At 45.9% G+C, this 18,881-nt stretch overlaps 1 protein-coding gene across 8 annotated transcripts in view; it reads right to left on the bottom strand.

Moving 5' to 3' along the window:
- The window catches only part of LOC108931513 (CUGBP Elav-like family member 2), a 76,683-nt gene extending 63,130 nt beyond the window's left edge, over positions 1–13,553 (bottom strand). For 5 of the 8 annotated variants that reach the window (XM_029248578.1, XM_029248574.1, XM_029248564.1 and 2 more), the window contains exon 1: positions 13,179–13,521. In XM_029248578.1, the coding sequence (XP_029104411.1) occupies positions 13,179–13,231 (53 nt within the window). In that variant the 5' untranslated portion in view covers positions 13,232–13,521. Of the gene's footprint in view, positions 1–8,925; positions 9,022–13,178 lie in introns of those variants that run through there. The other 3 variants (XM_029248563.1, XM_029248584.1, XM_029248587.1) reach the window with 3 other exon arrangements.
- Positions 13,554–18,881: the final 5,328 nt, after the last annotated feature.

Genomic DNA, 18,881 nt, shown 5'->3' on the forward strand with positions numbered 1-18,881 from the left:
AGAGACAGAAGGGATCAGTTTAAATTCCGGTGAGCTCAGTTCCAGCCTCCCTGCAACTATGGTCCTGGGAACTGGAGAAGAGCCATCGCCAACACACAGGCTGGACCATCCATCTGGACATGTCTTCAGCTGCACATCTGCGGCGGAGCTCTTCTTCCAAAGGCCTCTGGGGGCTCGCAGGTTCATAGCAGGGGTCACGTCATCCAAATGCATAAAATACAATTATGCACCACCAGTTTACAAGCGAACAAAACAACCGGGTGTGCAGCCGTCCTGGGTGTGTCCCCTCTCTCTCCAGCCCTGCGCCCTGTGTTGCTGGGTTAGGCTCCGGCTCCCCGCAACCCCTCTTGGGACAAGCGGTTTCAGACTGTGTGTGTGTGTTTGCGCCGGTGCAGTGGGACTCTTCAACAGATACATAGGAGACACGGCCCCTCCGTACTCATTGCTGGGTCAACAGTGTAATTGAGCTGATCCTTACCTACTGTCCTTGTACTGTCACTACTGCTTTTTCACCTCTGTTAAAGCATCGGCCGCAACCAGACGATTGGCTTTTTTCAGCATTTTTTCAATGTCCGTTTTCTGTAGTGCTTGATGTAAATATTTGAGTTTGTTGACTCACATCATCGATTCCACTACATTTATATAATTGTACTAGTTCCCCCCGAATTTCACTAGGGAGTCACATTACTGACAAAACATTTCTTACATAAACAATGGATGGTAATTACTGGGAGCAATTTAAAACCTGTTTATGTACAAGTATATGTATATATGTGTGTGTGGATCAACATTTAAAGCACCTCCTTTTGTTGCTATGCAAAATGAAAATTAAATGTGTTCATTAAGCTGCTAACAAAAATCTGTGACAAAAGGGCAAAGATAACGACTTCCACACCAACATACATAATATCCACGTCACAGCCATTAGCCATCCTGTATCCATGGTAACATGTAAACTTTGATCACAGCATGCCGATTCCAATGCCGTGAAAGACAATGTCATGCAGAGAACAGCAGGTGGGAGAGAGCGGCGATTACCGGGACAATGTAATATCGGCCCAACTCATCCAGAATTTTATGCAAACGGCAAGAGAGTTTGCAGCTGGGGGTGGAAGAGGAAAATGCCCAAATATTTTTAATCTTCTGGATGTAATCAGATCACACATCTGCCAAGAGGTTCAGATTTTATAAGGAATATCGCATTTCGAGAAAATCAGATTGAGCAGGACTGCAGCAGAGATGGATTGTGTCCATGGGACAGCGGCATCAGGGATGGCGGCTTCTAATAAATACGCTCCGGAGCAGCCCGGGTAATGCAACGCTGTGTAATCATTTTATCACGGCAAGCCGGAATTCCATTGCTGTCCCACGTGGGTCCAGCCCTGGGCAAATTAAATTAGCTCAGCGGCTCATTTTGTGCGCCTGGAGAACGGGGCGAGTCGAGATTTCGGGCTCAAACTTCCCAGTGACGTATTCAGGGCCAATGCATAACTAACCGTCCAGTGCACTGCTGTCATTTAGATTGGTTCTAACCTGATCCCTCTGTCATTAGGCATTATTCAAAGCACTTGACAGCTCAATGAGACACACATCACAGGCTGGGTGTGGAGGCAGATGTTCACATTTGTGCTGAACGTGATTGAGTGCTCCATTCAGATGTGCATTGGATTATTCATACGACATTACTCTAGATGTGTATTATTTGCTCTGGATTCTGATTTATGAGCAACAGCAGCAGCATATGATTCTTTCCCATTTCCAATTAACTCCGCTGCTTCCTCATTTTCAATAATCAACGTCACTTCACATTATAATGAACTATCTGTTAAAGCAAAGGGTTCATTGTAAGAGAAAGTGGATCACAGGTAAATGGAATGAGGAAGGAGAGCCGCCGCAACAGGGAAGTCACCAGTTCTGCTATCTCAGGTACCAGTTTTTCTTACTGGGAAACCAATCCGGTTGTGTTGGGGCACAGGGCTTATTTCTTCCCTTCACCAGTTAAGGGTTAACAATCAGCCACACTGTGCTGGAAGGACACACTGCGTTTGTCTTTGCCCTCTCAGTGCCATCCAGGCCCAGAACAGGTGGATAGCAGGAACAGCTGGCACGGCGGTGTTGCGGAAGGTGAAGGGCAGATGAAGAACCGCGTATGCGATCGACAGACAGCAGGCACAGCGCACAGCCCAAACCTGCCCAACAAGTATCAGATTTGCACTGAAATCATTTGTCACACTTTCTGTGGGGGGTGAGGACTCACACTCCACAGAAAGCCCATCACATTCACTAAAACCAGAGTGCAGTCTAGAGCCCAGTGCTGGGCCTGCTAAAAGCCAATAATGGTGCAAACGGGGAAAAAAAGTTTAAAAAGTTAATAAAAATAAAATGAATAAATACAGATGTTTTCTCTTCAAGCTTGACCTCTAAAAGGTGTGAGTTAATAGTTTTGCAGCACAAGGACAAAGCAACAGTGTTTACACAAAGCAGATCTCTGAAACGGTCAGAGATGCAGACCGTTAAGATGTAGCGCAATGCTCGACTCCTGGGTCTGAGCAGAGGCGAACCCACAGCCTGCGGCAGGGCTAGCACACGTGTCCTGTTTGTTTATGTGTACGAAGAGAATCATGCTGAGCCCTGCTTCAGGCAGCATGGTGGCACAGCGAGTAGCGCTGCTGTCTCACAACGCCTGGGTGGTGTGAGAGGATGTGGGTTCGATCTTCACTCAGGCTGTGTAGAGTTTGCATGTTCTCCCCATGTCTGCATGGGTTTCCTCTGGGTGCACTGGCTTCCTCCCACAAACCAAAGACATGCTGTTCAGGTTCCCCCATAGTGTGTGAGTGACAGAGAAAGTGTGTTCCACTGATGTGTGGATGAGTGACCCATTGTAAGTAGTGTATCTAGCAGTGTAAGTCACTGTGGTGAATAAGGTGTGCGGGCTGATAACTACATAGAGTTCACTGGAAGTGAAGTAGAAGTGAAGTGGAGAAAAGCATCTACTAAATAAATAAATGAAAGAGCAAGGCATGATAACAGCAGTTATAGTGGAACTAGAGCGATGGCTGTGACCACACAGATAAGTTAAGTTCTGTTAAGTGCAATTATTGCAACAACTGTTCATAGGCCACATGCCATTCCTCAGGTCCAGCACTCAACTGCCACTTGGTCTCCCTCTGTCTGGCCGTCTCCTTTATCATAAACCCAGGCAATTAATAATTAGGAATACTCATTAAGAGTAATGTTGCATGGTAAATCCCATTTTCCACAAGGTCCCCACCCTAAAGCTGAATTTAAGAAAATAACCACAGCAAGTCACAACTATATACTAAAGCGATAAAAGTTTGCTTTGTTCAGCACTCCCTGCAGAAAAGCTCCCACGATAGACGGCATGTAATGATCAATGCTGTCCTTGCACTGGACACACACCACACACGTTCTCCATGATGGTACGGCACTGCGGCAGCAGTGGCACCGGACACACACCTTGCATGCCTCCTGCACAGCGCTGCACGCTCAGCTTCCTTTACGGCTGGAGTGGTATATTTTCCATTCTGGCAGAATACCCTGGGACTCCTATATCAGAGGATCATTGAAGCCTTTCACATCTGCACCGTGTGTTGCTTAGCATAGATATGGATTCCACTGACAGTCAGTGTGCCTGAAGGACAGACAGGAAGAAGCCCCTACAGAGACTGTTCAGGCTGGCCCCTGAGCAGAAACCCCAGTGCTCACTGGGAAAAGAAGTTTGAAAGTATTTGTAAGTTTGGTGCACAGATTGATGAGACACTGTCTGATGTGTCTTACCCAGGCAAAAGGACAACTCATGTGGGACTTGTATACAACAGACGAAACGCATGCATCTACAGTAGGAAGCACAGCTGCACCTTTACACCCGCTCCTCCTCCGGCTCCCCCCTGCGGGGCTTTCATCTAAGGGCCAGCAGGTGTTGGGAGACACCTGTGACCATTCCAGAACTGACACCTGCTGAAGAAGGTACAGCAAAATGTGTGGTGAAGACAGTTCTTTGACAGCGCCTGAGTGGGAAAGTAGGCCTGTGATTTACCATCTGCCAGGGGTGCGACAGGGCAGGAGGGAACATCAAATCACTGACTTTACTCAACCTGGAAATAAACATGAATGGTCACATTCTGTTAACAGCACAAAGCGGGTCTCACCTAATTCATGGGTAGAGGATACAACACTGCGGAAGCCAGACGGGCTGTGACCTTCTCAGCAGATTGCAATGTTCAAGTATTGCAGTGTGTAACAATTCTGAGAAAAAGAGTGTGATAGAAACTGCCTAATTGTAACAGTGGCCTTGTACTGACAAGGTGTTAAGAGTCATAGCTTGGTTAATGTCAGGGTTAGGGATCGAAGGTCCCACCAGTAACCACACTTGTATGCACTCATGTCTTTATTTGCTAATCATTAATGAAAATTACTTATTAAATGTCAGCATGTAAGTAACGCGCACACGTTAGCTAAGCCGTCTGCGCAGACGCAAATGTTATTGGTAGGCTGAGAGTTCAGTCAGAGATGTGAGCAAGAATGAGTAATTATGAGCACTGTCACTAAAGTGAGCATTAATCAACATGGCCCAAAAATGGAACGGGTGGTAAAGTGCGCTTTAAATGCCGTCGACTCCATGTGATTTTAACCGCACAATGAAGTTCTACATTTAGCTTGGAGCTCTGTCTGAAGAAGTGACGGAAGTTCATCACCTCCTATCAAGTTGTAAGTGGGCCACCTATACGAAGGTGATCACTGTCTTCACCCGCTGTAAATCCTTTGTAGATATGTCTGAGGTGCTTCACACATGCATGAGTTGAAGACTTTGCAGGCATCGCCAGGCATTAATTTTTCTAAGTTGCTTCTACCACAACATGTAGTGATAAATTGAGGGTCAGGTCCAACCTGGTTTGCCAGTCCCACCCCTGTCCCTACTGTACCATGCCCAGTGAAATGGAGGTGAATGCCTTCATGCCATGGGTTGCCACAACAAAATGGACTCTAATGTCCGCAGTAACAGCTCTAATCCACGTCCAGCCGCTCTCAGAGTCCCCTCCAATGGGACATTTGCATAAATTAGCATATTTTCAATTTGGTTTGCACCTGTTGCTTTTTTTGACAGTGAAAGCAGAAACACTTCAGCTGCCAGAGCTAAATATAAATCAGTGGTGGCATTTGGATGAATTTTACCATCAGAGAGGTGCACCGGATACACAGAGCAAAGCAGGTGGATCTCCAAGGTTTCACTGGCTTCACTTACACATTGAAATTTTTAATTCCAAGTCTTGTTTTGCACAGCCAATGGATTAATTACCACAGCAAAATTCCTAATGATTATATGTACTTTTCCTTATTTACTATGGACATAGTTGAAGCCATCTGGCTAAATGCTTCGAAGAAACGATGAAACGAAAATAAAAGAATAAACGTGGAAGACTCAGCACCTCCCATCTGAGACATCAGTTGAAGAGGATTAATTATAGATTAAGTGAAAACGATTACCATGTAACAAAGGCTGATTTAACTATAAGCCCATTTTTAAACCCTTTCAATAAACGGTCTGTAGGAGCAACAAAGGCAGTAGGCCTCCCTAGCAGCTCTTCATTCTGCGACTGTGAAAACCTCACCCCAGCACACAGGATGAAGAGCAGGTCCACTCTTCGTGTGACAGCAGCTTTAAGTCAACTGGGTAACCGCAGCTAGAAAACTACCTTTCCCTCTTAAAATGTGCCACATGTTTCTTTTGGCTGTTAATGATGAAGTTGTTTCCTTCGTTTCCTTGGAGAAGAATGCATTGAGGAGATTAGTGCAAGCCCAGGGCACTTACATTTGTATTTAACAACTGCTTCCACCATGTCATTAAGGGTTTCCACAAACATTTCTTAATGGGAGTCAATGAAGCCCCGCAAATGGAAGGCCAGAGGAAATGTGTAAAAAAAAAAAAATTAGAAGACAAGACTAAAGAGTCAGATTGGTCACATCTTTAAGTCGCCCTGTTGATCCCTTCAGCAATGGAGCTGAAGCAATGGTTGGTCCATGGCAGGCCAAAGGTCAAGAGGTCAAGTGGTCTCCAGTAATGGAGGGAGGGAACCACCAAAAAGAGCCACATCACAGTGTGGCAAATGCAGCTGGAGGCACTGACACCAATGTAACAGAACACAGGGAACTCAAAAGGAACCAGGCTTTTCCTGTCCACATGTCGGCCTTCTTGGGCACTTCAAATGGACTTCCTAGGAGTTTTGGGGCCTTTTCCCCCCACACAATAAACTTGTGGCACTAGCTATAATTCAGATTTTCTTCTGCTTTCCAAGACATTGGATGACTGAACGTTTCTACAAAATGTACCAACTGAATAATCAGTACTCACAGCAGACCTGAGGTGGCTGGAATCTAGAGTGCTTGCAAAATATTACCACAATTATCTGTCTTTGCAAGTGAAGGGAGGGAAACCAGGATGAAAAGAGGTGAGTGCTCATCTGAACGAAGTTGAAGACCATGGTGGAGAGCTGCAGGAGATGTGTTGGAGACTGACTAGCAGAAAGAGCTGCCGCTTTGTGGTCTGGATAAATAAACCATCTCACAGCATGACAGAGCACATGACACCAGAACCTGTAATCCTTCCGTTTCCACATAGTCTCCCAGCAAAGTCTGACATATTCACTGACATATCTGCTGCATTCCTCCTGCTTTCATCAGTATTACTTATTAGCTGATGCTTTTATGCAGAGTTACAATTAAACCTGAAGGGAGCGTGGTGGCACAGCAGATTTGGCCCTGCTCTCTGGTGGGTCTGGGGTTCGAGTCCTGCTTGGGGTACCTTGTGATGGACTGGCATCTCATCCTGGGTGTGTCCCCTCCCCCTCCAGCCTTACACCCTGTGTTACTGGGTTAGGCTCCAGCTTGCCAAGACCCTACTTGGGACAAGCGGTTTCAGGCAATGTGTGTGTGTGTGTGTGTGTGTTTCTGTGTATATCCCTGAATATTGTAGTGGGTGAATTCATGTGAAATACCTTGGCTAATAAAGCAAGGAACCTCCAGGGAGCTGCAAGCATCTGGTTGAAAGGCAGAATCTTTACAGTGGCAGCAAATAGCTGATTAAAACATCTGACACTGACAAACATTCACATACACTGTCATGTGGGTTTCCTCCTGCTGTAAGGTACTGCTCTCATGCCTCCAATAACATGCACTTATTCAGACTCTGAGCAGACCCCAATAGTCCACACAAAGGGTGTCCTGTAAAGGACATAGCGAGCGTTTTATGCAGAGAGAGCTCGGCCCAAGGGTCTCGCCAAGTACGGAGGAATGACACTCTCCAGGGAGGGACTGGGGATCCTTCTCCAGGAGGACTCTGGAAATAACTGCAGCAGAAACACACGGCCGAGCCCAGCAAGAGCTGATCCAACGTTTTTGATGGAGCAAATGATGAGTTCCTACAGTGCTATAATCTATAGCTAATATTGTTTAGTAACCACGGCAACTTATGGAGCATTTATGTAAACAGAAAGGAAGAGTAATAAAATTAATAAAAAGCAGTTCACTCTAGTAGAAATACTTCTCGTTTGCACTGGATAGAGTTGCGGCAGCCAAAGCAGGAGAAGCATACAGAAAAAGTGCCTACGCTGGATGAGTTCAGCTGGGGGTTTTCCTCCACCATATGAGTGTTGAACCATGGGCCATACATTCTTCAGCGTTCCACCACGGGTGTTCTTCCCAGCCCTGCGCCCATTAAGCCAACCATTAAACCAAGAGCAAGCTCCAAACACGACGAGTGCATTCCTCGGAGGAAACACAACCCCAGAGTCACTTCAATCTAATTACAGCTCCACTGCGGAGCCAAGCCTCAGAGAAAACATATTTCATCACCAACTGGCAAAACCCTGATCCTTTCTGACCCAACAGCTGGTTTTGCTTAAGATTTTTCTGAAAACTGTGAAACCACTTTAAAAGACATGCAAAATCGTTGATGTGTCAGAATGACACAAAGCCAATTCAGAATATTATGGGGTGTTCACAGAATACATTGAGATTTAAACCCACAGACAAAGCCACAGATTAAATGTACACTGAAGAGGACGTCTGTCATGTAGAGTGGAGGTTTTCAGTATTTTCAGTTATAGTTCATTACACAAGGACATTCTTATTCAGTGAAAAGCAAGAACAATATTAAACGTCCTCCAGATTAATTTGCCTACAAACTACATTGTAATCACCCGTGAATTTATCCACCTGCATACCTCTAATGAGGACCTTCCTTCTTTGCACGTCAGCCTACAGGAGAACTTAACCCCTCTTGTCAGGAAATTATATCAAAGTACAAAGAACATTTCTCAGAAAGCAACAGACCAAGCAAAACACATGATTGAGGGAGGAAATAGAGTAATGAATGTGCTTGTCCATATATCACTAGATTACCATGACCCAACACCCCCTAGCACTTGAGCACCTAGACCAAGCAGACAAACTGAGTTTCCCTACTTCACTAAAGCACAAAGTGTGAAGACTGGATGAGAGCAGATGAACAAACCACTCATATTGCATGTGTTCAAAAAGTCAGCGGGAGACTCTGCCATGTAAAGATTTTCCATGTGTTGAAATCACGGCATGGATGGCATAGCGAGTAGCTGGTGTGAGAGGACATGGGTTCGATCCCTGTTCATTCTGTGTGGAGTTTGCATGTTCTCCCTGTGTCTGCGTGGGTTTCCTCCCACAGTCCAAAGACATGCTGTTCAGGTTCACCCATAGTGTGTTCCACTGATGTATGGATGAGGATGAGTGACCCATTGTAAGTAGTGTATCTAGCAGTGTAAGTCACCTTGGTGAATAAGGTGTGTGGGCTCATAACACTACATAGAGTTAATTGGAAGTCACTTTGGAGAAAAGCGTCTGCTAAATACATAAATGTAAATGTAAAACACATACTGTCAGCATAAAGATGCAATAGCTGCTCCAGCTCACAGTCAGGGCCGGCTCTTGTGAAGGTCAGGGGAGAGGCTGTCTCAGACACATGGGATCATTCTGGCTGAGGGTGACAGGGCAGAGAGCCAAACCCACATCAGTACACATCTTAACCAGCAAGTCGAATCACACTCTGTGCACTGTCCACAAAAGCTCCGTTCACGAGTGACAGCCCCACCAAAGTCGACTGAACGTCAGACGGCCGAGACAGTCCGATCCAGGAGAACAAGAATTTGCCACCTTCTCCACAGTCACGACTTGCTGCCTCTGTACTTGGACAAGGGAAGTGGATTCATCTCTTACCCCCCAGCACCAAGTGCAATGACATCATCCATTATAAGCAGCGGTCCTGCCAATATCTCAGTCATAACTGCAATGGGCTGGGAGCCAATTAATGGCAAAACATTCGGGGCCAGAGCTGTTCCCTGTGCGTGGAAGATCATTAGAAGCAGTGTTACTCTTTGAGCCTCCTCTCCAGCTTGCTCCCTGGACAGCAAGGAAGTAGTCCTGTATTATAAATCAGTAAACTAATTATTCTCAGTACATTGTGCTTTCAAAAGTGCATGAAAATCTACTACTGTTCCTTTATACTTTTCTCCCAAAGAGAAACAAGCCAAGGATTCATTCTGAAGAGGCATGCATACCTTGGAGGAGCTTAAAAATCAGACAGAAAAAAAGGCACTATTGATGTTTATTTCCGCATTTTGCCATTTCATCTGTTTTTGGCTATTAAAGAGATTTTTCCTCTCTTGCGGTCACTTCACTGTACAGCAGGATAGCGTGGCTCCTGAGCTGAGGAGAGTTGTACCTCAGGGGAGGTACAAAGTGACCACATGGGCTTGCACTACCTCATAAAACCTGGCACATCTCCCGTTCCACATTTATAAATTGTGCTTGGCTTCGTTTTATTCTTGCCCCGTGTCTCAAGTTCATTTATCTGTGCCTGTAGCCCAAGCGCTAGACCATCACCACCACCAAACCCATCACTCACTTTGCTCCACCAAGGCACACTTCAATTGTTAGCCCAATTTTCCAAGGTATTAAATAGTACTTTTGGATTACATAGGAGGGGTGGAGGGCATGGGGGCATGGGGGGTTTGCCCTGTGCCTGCTGTGTGGCACATCTGGGGTTCGAGCCCTGCTTGGGGTGCCCTGTGATGGACTGGTGTCCCCCCCGGGTGTGTCCCCTCCCCCCTCGGCCCTGCGCCCTGCGTTGCCAGGTAGGCTCTGGCTCGCAGCGACCCGCTCAGAACAGGTGGTTGCTGACAATGGATGGATGGATGGATGGATGGATGGATGGATGGATTTTATAACACCTAAGAAGTGGCCACCTTAAACATAGCCAAACTGCCTTCGCTAGTCCTAGGAGCATCTTGTGCTTACCTTGAATGTGAACTTGAAAAGTATAATTATCATGCAAACCACACAAAGACTGTTCAGTCACCAAACCTAAATTAAACAATTTGCTAAAGGATTACAACCCTAAGTCATTATAATAAAAAGTTACACACATACACCCCAAAAAAAAGCATCAGAACTACTGCCATGAGACCTAGAAGCTGGAATGGGATGGAGCGATGGGGTCATGGAAGGTTCTCCTGTGAGAGCTGGGCAGTGGAGCTGACATGAGGCCTGGGATGGGAGGGGGCTTGTCCTACGGCGAGGCTTACGCACATGCTCCCGCCAAAGGGGACAGCCGCCCGTGTGATCCTGGAGATTGCGCTAGGGTTTGCAACCGACACGGCAGCCATGCAGCCATCCAACACTTATCGTCTCATCTAAATAATTAGGGAGATGGAAGGAGCGGATGCTTATCTCACTGTGCACAAGAGTTCAAATCCCATGCTGACATGAAGAGGCGAGGCTATTAAATGGATTAATTACACCAGCGCAGTGATGTCAAAAGTCACCAGAGTCCAGTGGCTTTGCAGATGAATAGTGGCCCTAATACACTCTTCGATTTCAAGCAGGTCGCTGGCAGCGACAAAAGTGTCTTTGATTAAGCCCAGAGAAGTAATGTGTTCCCTTTTTGATGTATCTTATCAAACTTGTAATTTGTAATATCAGTCACACATTTCACCCAAGACTCTTCTGTTGACACCTGCTCTGGGTCTTTGGCTCTTACAGATTCACGAATACGGTCTTTCAACAGTGTAACACCGCTGCAAGTACCATGGCTGTTTAGCCTTTCTCCAATAAAACAGCCGCCTGTTTCTCCAGAACTTATCACTTTTCCTGCATAGCCCAGGTGGCCTGAGGCAAGAGAAAGGGGCAGCTGTCTGCTAGAACATCTACGGAGACACAGCACATATAATATGTACTCAAGGAAGCTGGAGGTTCAACGATTAGGCACCTGACACAACAACCTGCAGCAAATTTAAAAAACTTAAAATACATGAAGGGTGAATTTTTTAAAAACTGCACAGAGGCCTGTCCCCTCATTTTTAGATCTCATGAAAAATGTTCCTCAATTAAAAGAAGCTGCAATAGGGAAGCTACTATTCATCTCTATATCCTGTCAAAAAAGTACCCAGCACATTGAAGGTTTTTTTTTTTTTTTTTTAAAATGCAATAACCATGACAACCACACGCTATGCCATGCCTATGCGATCTGAGTTCTTTAAAAGATACTTCTTTGGACAACACCAATAGCTTAGTGAACACACACACTGACTGAAACCACTTATCCCAAGCAGGGTTGCGGTGAGCTGGAACCTAACCCAGCAACACAGGGTGCAAGGCTGGAGGGGGAGGGGACACACCCAGGACGGGACGCCAGTCCGTTGTAAGGCACCCCAAGTGGGACTCGAACCCCAGACCCGCCAGAGAGCAGGCACAGGCCAAACCCGGTGCACCACCGCACCCCCCCAGTGAACATGTACAATAATAATTATTATTATTACTACATTTACACTTATTTATTTAGCAGATGCTTTTCTCCAAAGCGACTTCCAATGAACTCTTTGTAGTATCAGCCCACAAAACTTATTTGTTACTTACACTGCTAGATCATACACTAGTTACAATGGGTCACTCATCCATACATCAGTGAAACACACTCTCTCTGTCACTCACACACTATGGATGAACCTGAACAGCATGTCTTTGGAGTGTGGGAGGAAACCCACATGGACACAGGGAGAAATGCAAACTCCGCAGAGACTGAGCGGGGATCGGACCCCATGTCCTCTTGCACCACCCAGGCACTGTGAGACAGCAGCGCTACTCAATAATAATTATTGCAATAACTACTAATAATTATGATTCAGAAGTGTTCAGGACAGCATGACAGTTTACACGAGTGGCGTAAAAGCATAAAGCAACACTTGGAGGATGTGCTGGCTGTAGTAGAGCGGACGGCATGCCGACCCGTCCCGCACTCCGTCTCTCCCGAGGGCGCAAGGACTGCGCTGCCAGTCACTCTGCAGCGTGCTCGCGCGCGCGCTTCAGCGTCATTTTGGAGAACGGAATACAAAAAAATCGCGTGGAGGGGGGGGGGAAGCGAAACATTCCATTTAAAGTTCTCCAAGTTCCCCTTTTCGCTCACTACATCATGTGTTTGTAAAGGTGTCTTTGCGAGTACTTCACTGAAACACATGATGTTTCAGCGAATTAAGTTGTGTATAACTAAACAAGGATAAGCCACTTTTCCGCGATTCCGTTAATCTTACGTCTGAACGCGAATGTTGAAAAAGAACACGTGATGCACACCTCGCCTCGGGGTTCCGTACGCTCACACACTTGTTTCGCTGTGGTGGCGCTCGACCCCGCACGCTCGCGCGCAAAGTAACATGTGTCCATTTTCGCGCGGTCTCTAGAGACACAGCCCGAAGTTGGGAATCTGAACGGGGTCGAAGTTTCGCCTCATTTCGGACACACGGATAGACGCGCGTGAAGTTGTCAAACAAGTGAGCAGTTTGTGCGGCGTGTGAGCAGGAAGTGACTGAGCCCTGTGGCGCGAGCACAGATCGTGCCGCCCCATTAACGCCGCGCTCGAGACAGACAGGACTGCAGCCGCGTCGCACGCAGGAAACACCGCGAAGTGACAGCGCGGCACCCTTCTGCTGTAACCTGTGTGTGCGCGCGAAGAGCGATCCTCACACACCTCGTCTGAAAGCAACACTGCTAAATGGGCGAAAACATAGCGCGTGTCCCGCCCGTTCGGACAGGAGAGAGAACGCTAACGTGCGGCGGGCTGTCAGGCGGGGCTGTCTTACCTTAGCACATTCCAGCCTTTGAGAGGGTCCAGATCCGACATGATAGACACCATGGTTGACTAACGGGTGCAGACAGCAGGGGTAGCAGCGCTCGCTCTGTCGTGCCGTGCCGTGCCGTGCCGATCGGTGTGATGCGATGTGTGGCCCTGCCTCCGTCAGCGATGAGAGCTCGTCGCGTGTCTCCCTCCGCCCCCCGCACTCAGTCCCGCATCCGCGGCTCCGCTTTGTAGCCGCAGCCTTTTAAAGCCCTGCGCGACTATTCTCCACTTTGCGGTCGTGTGAAGACGGAGCGGCTCCGACGGCTGTCCCCACTTCCCTAAACCCACCCAGTCTCCCTCCGGACCGCTGCACACCTCCACTGTTAGCTATTCCCTTTCATTGCTGTCAGTGTCACCCCCCCAGTCAGCAGTGTCCACCTGATGTGTACCAACTACTTAATCTGCATAAGCTTTTCCACTCTGTCACCTGTTCCTGTGTTTGAAACCGAATGACATTTTCATCAGGTATCGACTAACAAAAGTAGGAACAAGGAATCACAGCAAAAGCACCAACCATAGTGGAAGCTTCAGAGAAGTCAAGCTTGCTTTTCCAGCACTTGGCCACAGAACTACCGTGATCGGTAGATGTGTGTTTGTGTGAATTCTCACAAAGGCTAAAATCGGACAACGCGTGCTGGTGACAGCGAGCCCCAGGAGAACAGTGCAGCCATTGTGAAGGGATGGTAAAGGTGTCTGTGCTTCTGCTCTGTGCCAGAGACCACATCCTGTTGATGACAGTGCACCGCTCTCTGAGCAAAAGTAGAAACACCGCACTCATGGCTGAATGCTCTTAAAGCGCTGGCTATAATGTTCCTTTAGATGTCTGAAAACTCCTGTTATTATGGTTACATCACAAAAGCACATAAAAACATCATACGTGACAACTGGCAACCTTTTACAGTCCATTACACTAAAGTCATAACAATGGGGGGGGGCACTGGAGTGTTCAGTCAATGTGCCCCTTAACATTTTTTAATAATTTTACTATGTACTATTGGCCAAATCCTCACAAGTTCTTTCGCCTCTGCATTAAACAGATGAGAAAATACATACCATGTCCCAGCTCTTGGACAAGACTTGGAAGAAAGATATTCCTTTTCTACATCATTTACATCTATCCACTTTAAACACAGGCACACACTGAATGTAAATATCAGCGTCCACCATACACAGACTGTTTAAAATTACCACCCACAGAATCCAAAATTCCTTTTACTGAAATAATGCATTTTGGAGAGTGTAGCGGATGGATTGATGATATAATGGTCACAGTCATGTTTCTATGTTCTACAATACTTCCCCTCTATTATTTACAAGTTGTTTGATTCCTTTAATTTTGCCTAGAGCTGTACGCCCACATATATTGTGTTTCAGCTGTTTTTGGATGGTTCTTCATTTTTCCACTTAATCTAAACCAACAAAATAAAAAACCTTAATGGTTTGGTTAAAGCTAAGGCCTAATATCCAATTGCACACAGTATGAAGCAGTTACATTCAAAGCTTCTTCTCATTCGCTGGTTTCATCACGCTTTAAAAAATCCATTCTTTAACATTCAAGTGCCTTCCAGCGGGTTGTACAGGGCCAAGTGCAGGAGCATTTTAATGGTACTTCGGAGAAGGCTGTGCAATAGAATGCCTAGTGGAGATCTCAGTCTGTGTGGACACACACACACACACACACACACACACACACATTTTCTGAACCGCCCGTCCCACACGGGGTCACGGGGAACCAGAGCCCACCCGGCAACTCAGGGCGTAAGGCCAGAGGGGGAGGGGACACACCCAGGACGGGACGCCAGTCCATCACAAGACACCCCAAGCGGGAATCGAACCCCAGACCCACCGGAGAGCAGGACCCGGTCCAACCCACTGCGCCCCCCCTGTGTGGACACCTGATCTTCAAATGCTAACCATCAGCAACCTCACAGGTGAAGAAATGATCCACGCAGCACATAGCAATATGCTGTAGGGTGGTGTTAGAGAGAAAAGGAGAGCAAGCACTGTCATCCAGGAGCGTAACAACTAGTCAGGTATTGTGGGACCAAAAATACCAGCACTAGTGTTCAGAAGAGTCATCCACAAATATTTGAGGAAACAAATTAGTCTTGTTTATTTATTAGAAGGGAACACCACATCCCCTAGCTATGTCCCCAGTGTAGTCTCTTTTAATTAATCTCAGAAAGATTTTCTTGGAGAATAAACAAAAACTGCATTTGAAGGAAAAGTTCGATCAGGGCACCAGACAGTGTTGAGGTCAAGGACGGAGGCTTGAAGCTTGAAAGTTGCTGGCTTGAAACCCTGTGTCAATATCATTTCCCTGAATTGCTCCAGTAAAGTACCTCAGCGCATAAGAACATGTTATGTGTTTATCTGTCTTGGTTAAACGTGAACTAAAGAATGAATTCCTTCTATTCATCCATTATTAAAAACCACTTGTTCAGTGCAGGGCAATGGTGGTCAGGAGGCTTGCCTGGAAACAAGAGCGCAAGGCAGGGTATACCTTGGATGGGACCCCAATCCATCACAGGGCAGTCAGAAACACTCAGTCACCCATGCATTAACTCACATACTAATGCCAATCTGGAGTCATCAGTTCACTTGAAACATGTCTTTAGAACGCCTAGAAGAAACCCATGGAAACATGAGGAAAACATGCTAACTTCACATAGACAAAACCAGATTCAAATCCCTATCCCAACGCACAAGTCAGGAACTATGAAGTTCCAGCAACAACTGCTACACCATGCCCCTCCAACAAGCCAATGAGTAATTACTATTATAGCAAAAGAAGAAAAAAAAGAGAAAACTTAACTTTCTGCACAGGTAGGAGTTGTGCTGATTGCTAAGCAGCAGTCGAAACTGAACTCTCGCAATGACTTTCGATAGAAGATGTTTGGCTTCAGAGTTTAGTGTCATGTCTCAAAGGGTCTCATGCTGGTCTGCTGCACTTTCACTCAAGAGTCGGTTTTACTTGCAGGGCAGCCACACTTGGGCAGGAAATCATTCTTCATTCGCTTTCTGGAGAGCAGGGTGCTGTATAATGTGTGATAAATTCTTCTTTTACCATCAATCTCTAGTAAGCATGACCTCACTAATCAGATCACCTCCGATCCCCTATTACTTCAAAGTTCCTTTGTGAGACACGTCCTATCACCTTCCCTGTCCATATCTAATTAATTATAATATAAATCTAATTAATAAAATTATAATTACAGATATTAATTTTAAGGCATGACCTTGGCTTGAAGAAGCATGGTTTAATTGACATAAATGTGGTTAAAAAGGTTTAGTTATGAACCATATCCTGGAAGAGACTAAGCATAACTAAATATTTTTATCTGTTTTGTACACATCAAACAGGAGGTGGTGATACCCCATTCCTGTACCAAGGAGAGTCACAGACGGAACAACAGGAGGTGATACCATATTCCTTCTCTGCATAGAGTCCTTCACTGAGCTGCAGAATACGATATCACACTCTCTCCAAAGGTAGTCATCCATTGAGTCGTAGGTGATACCACACTCCGTCACCAAAACATTGTCCGTCAGGCTAAAGGAGACGATGCTGTTCTGCCTCTCCAGACGGAGTCATGCATTAAGCAGACACATTGTTCCCCCGCCCCCAACAACACCCCCCCCTCAGAGCAGCATTTTAAGGTGGGAACTCAGGTCTCGGACTTGATCATTTTCATGCCGGCTCACAATTATGCTGTGGAGCTGCGACATGTAGAAACCCAAACAGGAAACAATGTGGTCGCATGTGTTGACATTCTGCCAAGGGCAGTTCTAATGAACAGAACAATATCTCAACTGTCAAAGTAATCCAAAACATGGGGCAGGAAACTAATTTTCCATAGCTGTAACAGCTATAGTGAGGGCAAAGGTTACATGTCACAGGTCTCCTCCTCCTTCTTGTGCTGGCCTTCTGACATTGCGTCATCACACAGCTGTATTTGAAGGGGGAAAATGCCATGCCCGAGTCACCGTGAAACCTGACGCTTTAGGTACAACTTGTCTCAAAGAATGGGAATGATGGGCGATGATGAGAGATGATCACAAAAGGCATAATTGACTGAAATGCAGGCCCTTTACATTTCTCTGTAAAGAGGGAAGACTTGGACTTCCTGTGTCATTTGCAATACCTTCACACTGGCCATTGAGCATGGTACCTGCAGAACACATAAACTGTTCTCCAGAGCCTAGAAACAGAATTTCAGAGCACAGACATGTAGGCTACTACAGCAAAACACAGCTGCTCAGTCTCAAAGTCAGTCTCACTGACTGTTTACAGTCAGGGACAAATCTGCCTGCAGTGCTGCTCACAGAGAGGTGAAATTCCTTCTGGGGAATTTTTCAGTATAAATGTGCAACGTAATGAATTACTAATTTGTTGGGTAAACTGCCAGTTACAGACACACGTATGCATTTATACATGCTGGATACACATATACCTATACATATTATTACACATATAGTTCTATATACATGTACATACTAATATTGGCATGCATTTAGGGATACACACACACAGGGATTCAAGCAACACATGCCAGGTGCTTGCAAAGAACTGAAGTGCTTCAAAGTGATACCAGTAGAAAATAGAAGTATCCTTCTCTTGCTCTAGCAAGGTGTCCATCAAAAGGCTGCAGCCAAACAAGTAGAAAGACAGGGCAATGCAGACATGGAAAGATGCACTCACACTGAGGACAATACCACTGCCCAGGTGACACATCCTACTGCAATGACACCAGCTACTTAACTGTTCAGAATTTTAGCTCTTTGCTTTGCTGTTACACAGTTTATTAAAAAATACCACTGTAAAGGTACGAGAGCCGTGAATGAACATGAAAATTCCCTTAAAGCCACAAAGATGCTCCAGCCAATGTGCCCTCAGCACATTTCAGAAATAGCATGTCCTATCACAGAAAAATTGAGCACTGGAGATGCACAGTTCTCCCTGACACTGCATGTATGGCTGAATAAATGATGCACTTTATTAAACTGGTTATGGTGACACCACTGTTGTGACCTTATCTGAATGTTTGTTTTGTCCATAACCATCACAGCACTGCTCAGCTGTCAAAACCCTTTTGTCTCTGTATTTAAATGTAAAAATTATAGTCTTCTGCAGACTGTTACATTTCCCTCAGAATTCTGTGCTGCTTGCCATCCCTCAATACCCACAGAAACACCAGAGTTCAAAGATCACAGAGCAGAAGGTCATGTAAAAAAAAGAATGTACTGTAGATTCACGGGTGCAAAAACCATGAAAAAGCAAACAGGGCAGGCTGCTTTGAGGTTAAAACACATGTAAGGCATTGCAGACACTCGACTTAGGACTTCCAACCTTTTCACAGTACGATTAGCAGAAGATGGGGATGGCTGAAGGATTATGTTGGAGCTGGAAAGCCTGGGAATGAGATATTTGTTTTCCATTAGTAATGGCTTTCATATTCTGGGCTGGAATGTGTGTCAGGTTTTTCCAGTGCTCATTAGGAGCTTAGAACAGGGAGAGGAGGGCTGTATACAAGTACACATAGGTACGAGAGAGCGCAGTGTCTACAGGGCACTAGGTTCAAGGTGACAGCTCAAGTGTGTGTGTCATCTTTATACAGCAATGGTGTTTCTCAGCTTACAGTATGTTGTAAGGATTGAGCCAAAG

The sequence above is a fragment of the Scleropages formosus genome, chromosome 2, assembly GCF_900964775.1.
Source record: "Scleropages formosus chromosome 2, fSclFor1.1, whole genome shotgun sequence".
NCBI classification, from domain to species: Eukaryota; Metazoa; Chordata; class Actinopteri; order Osteoglossiformes; family Osteoglossidae; genus Scleropages; species Scleropages formosus.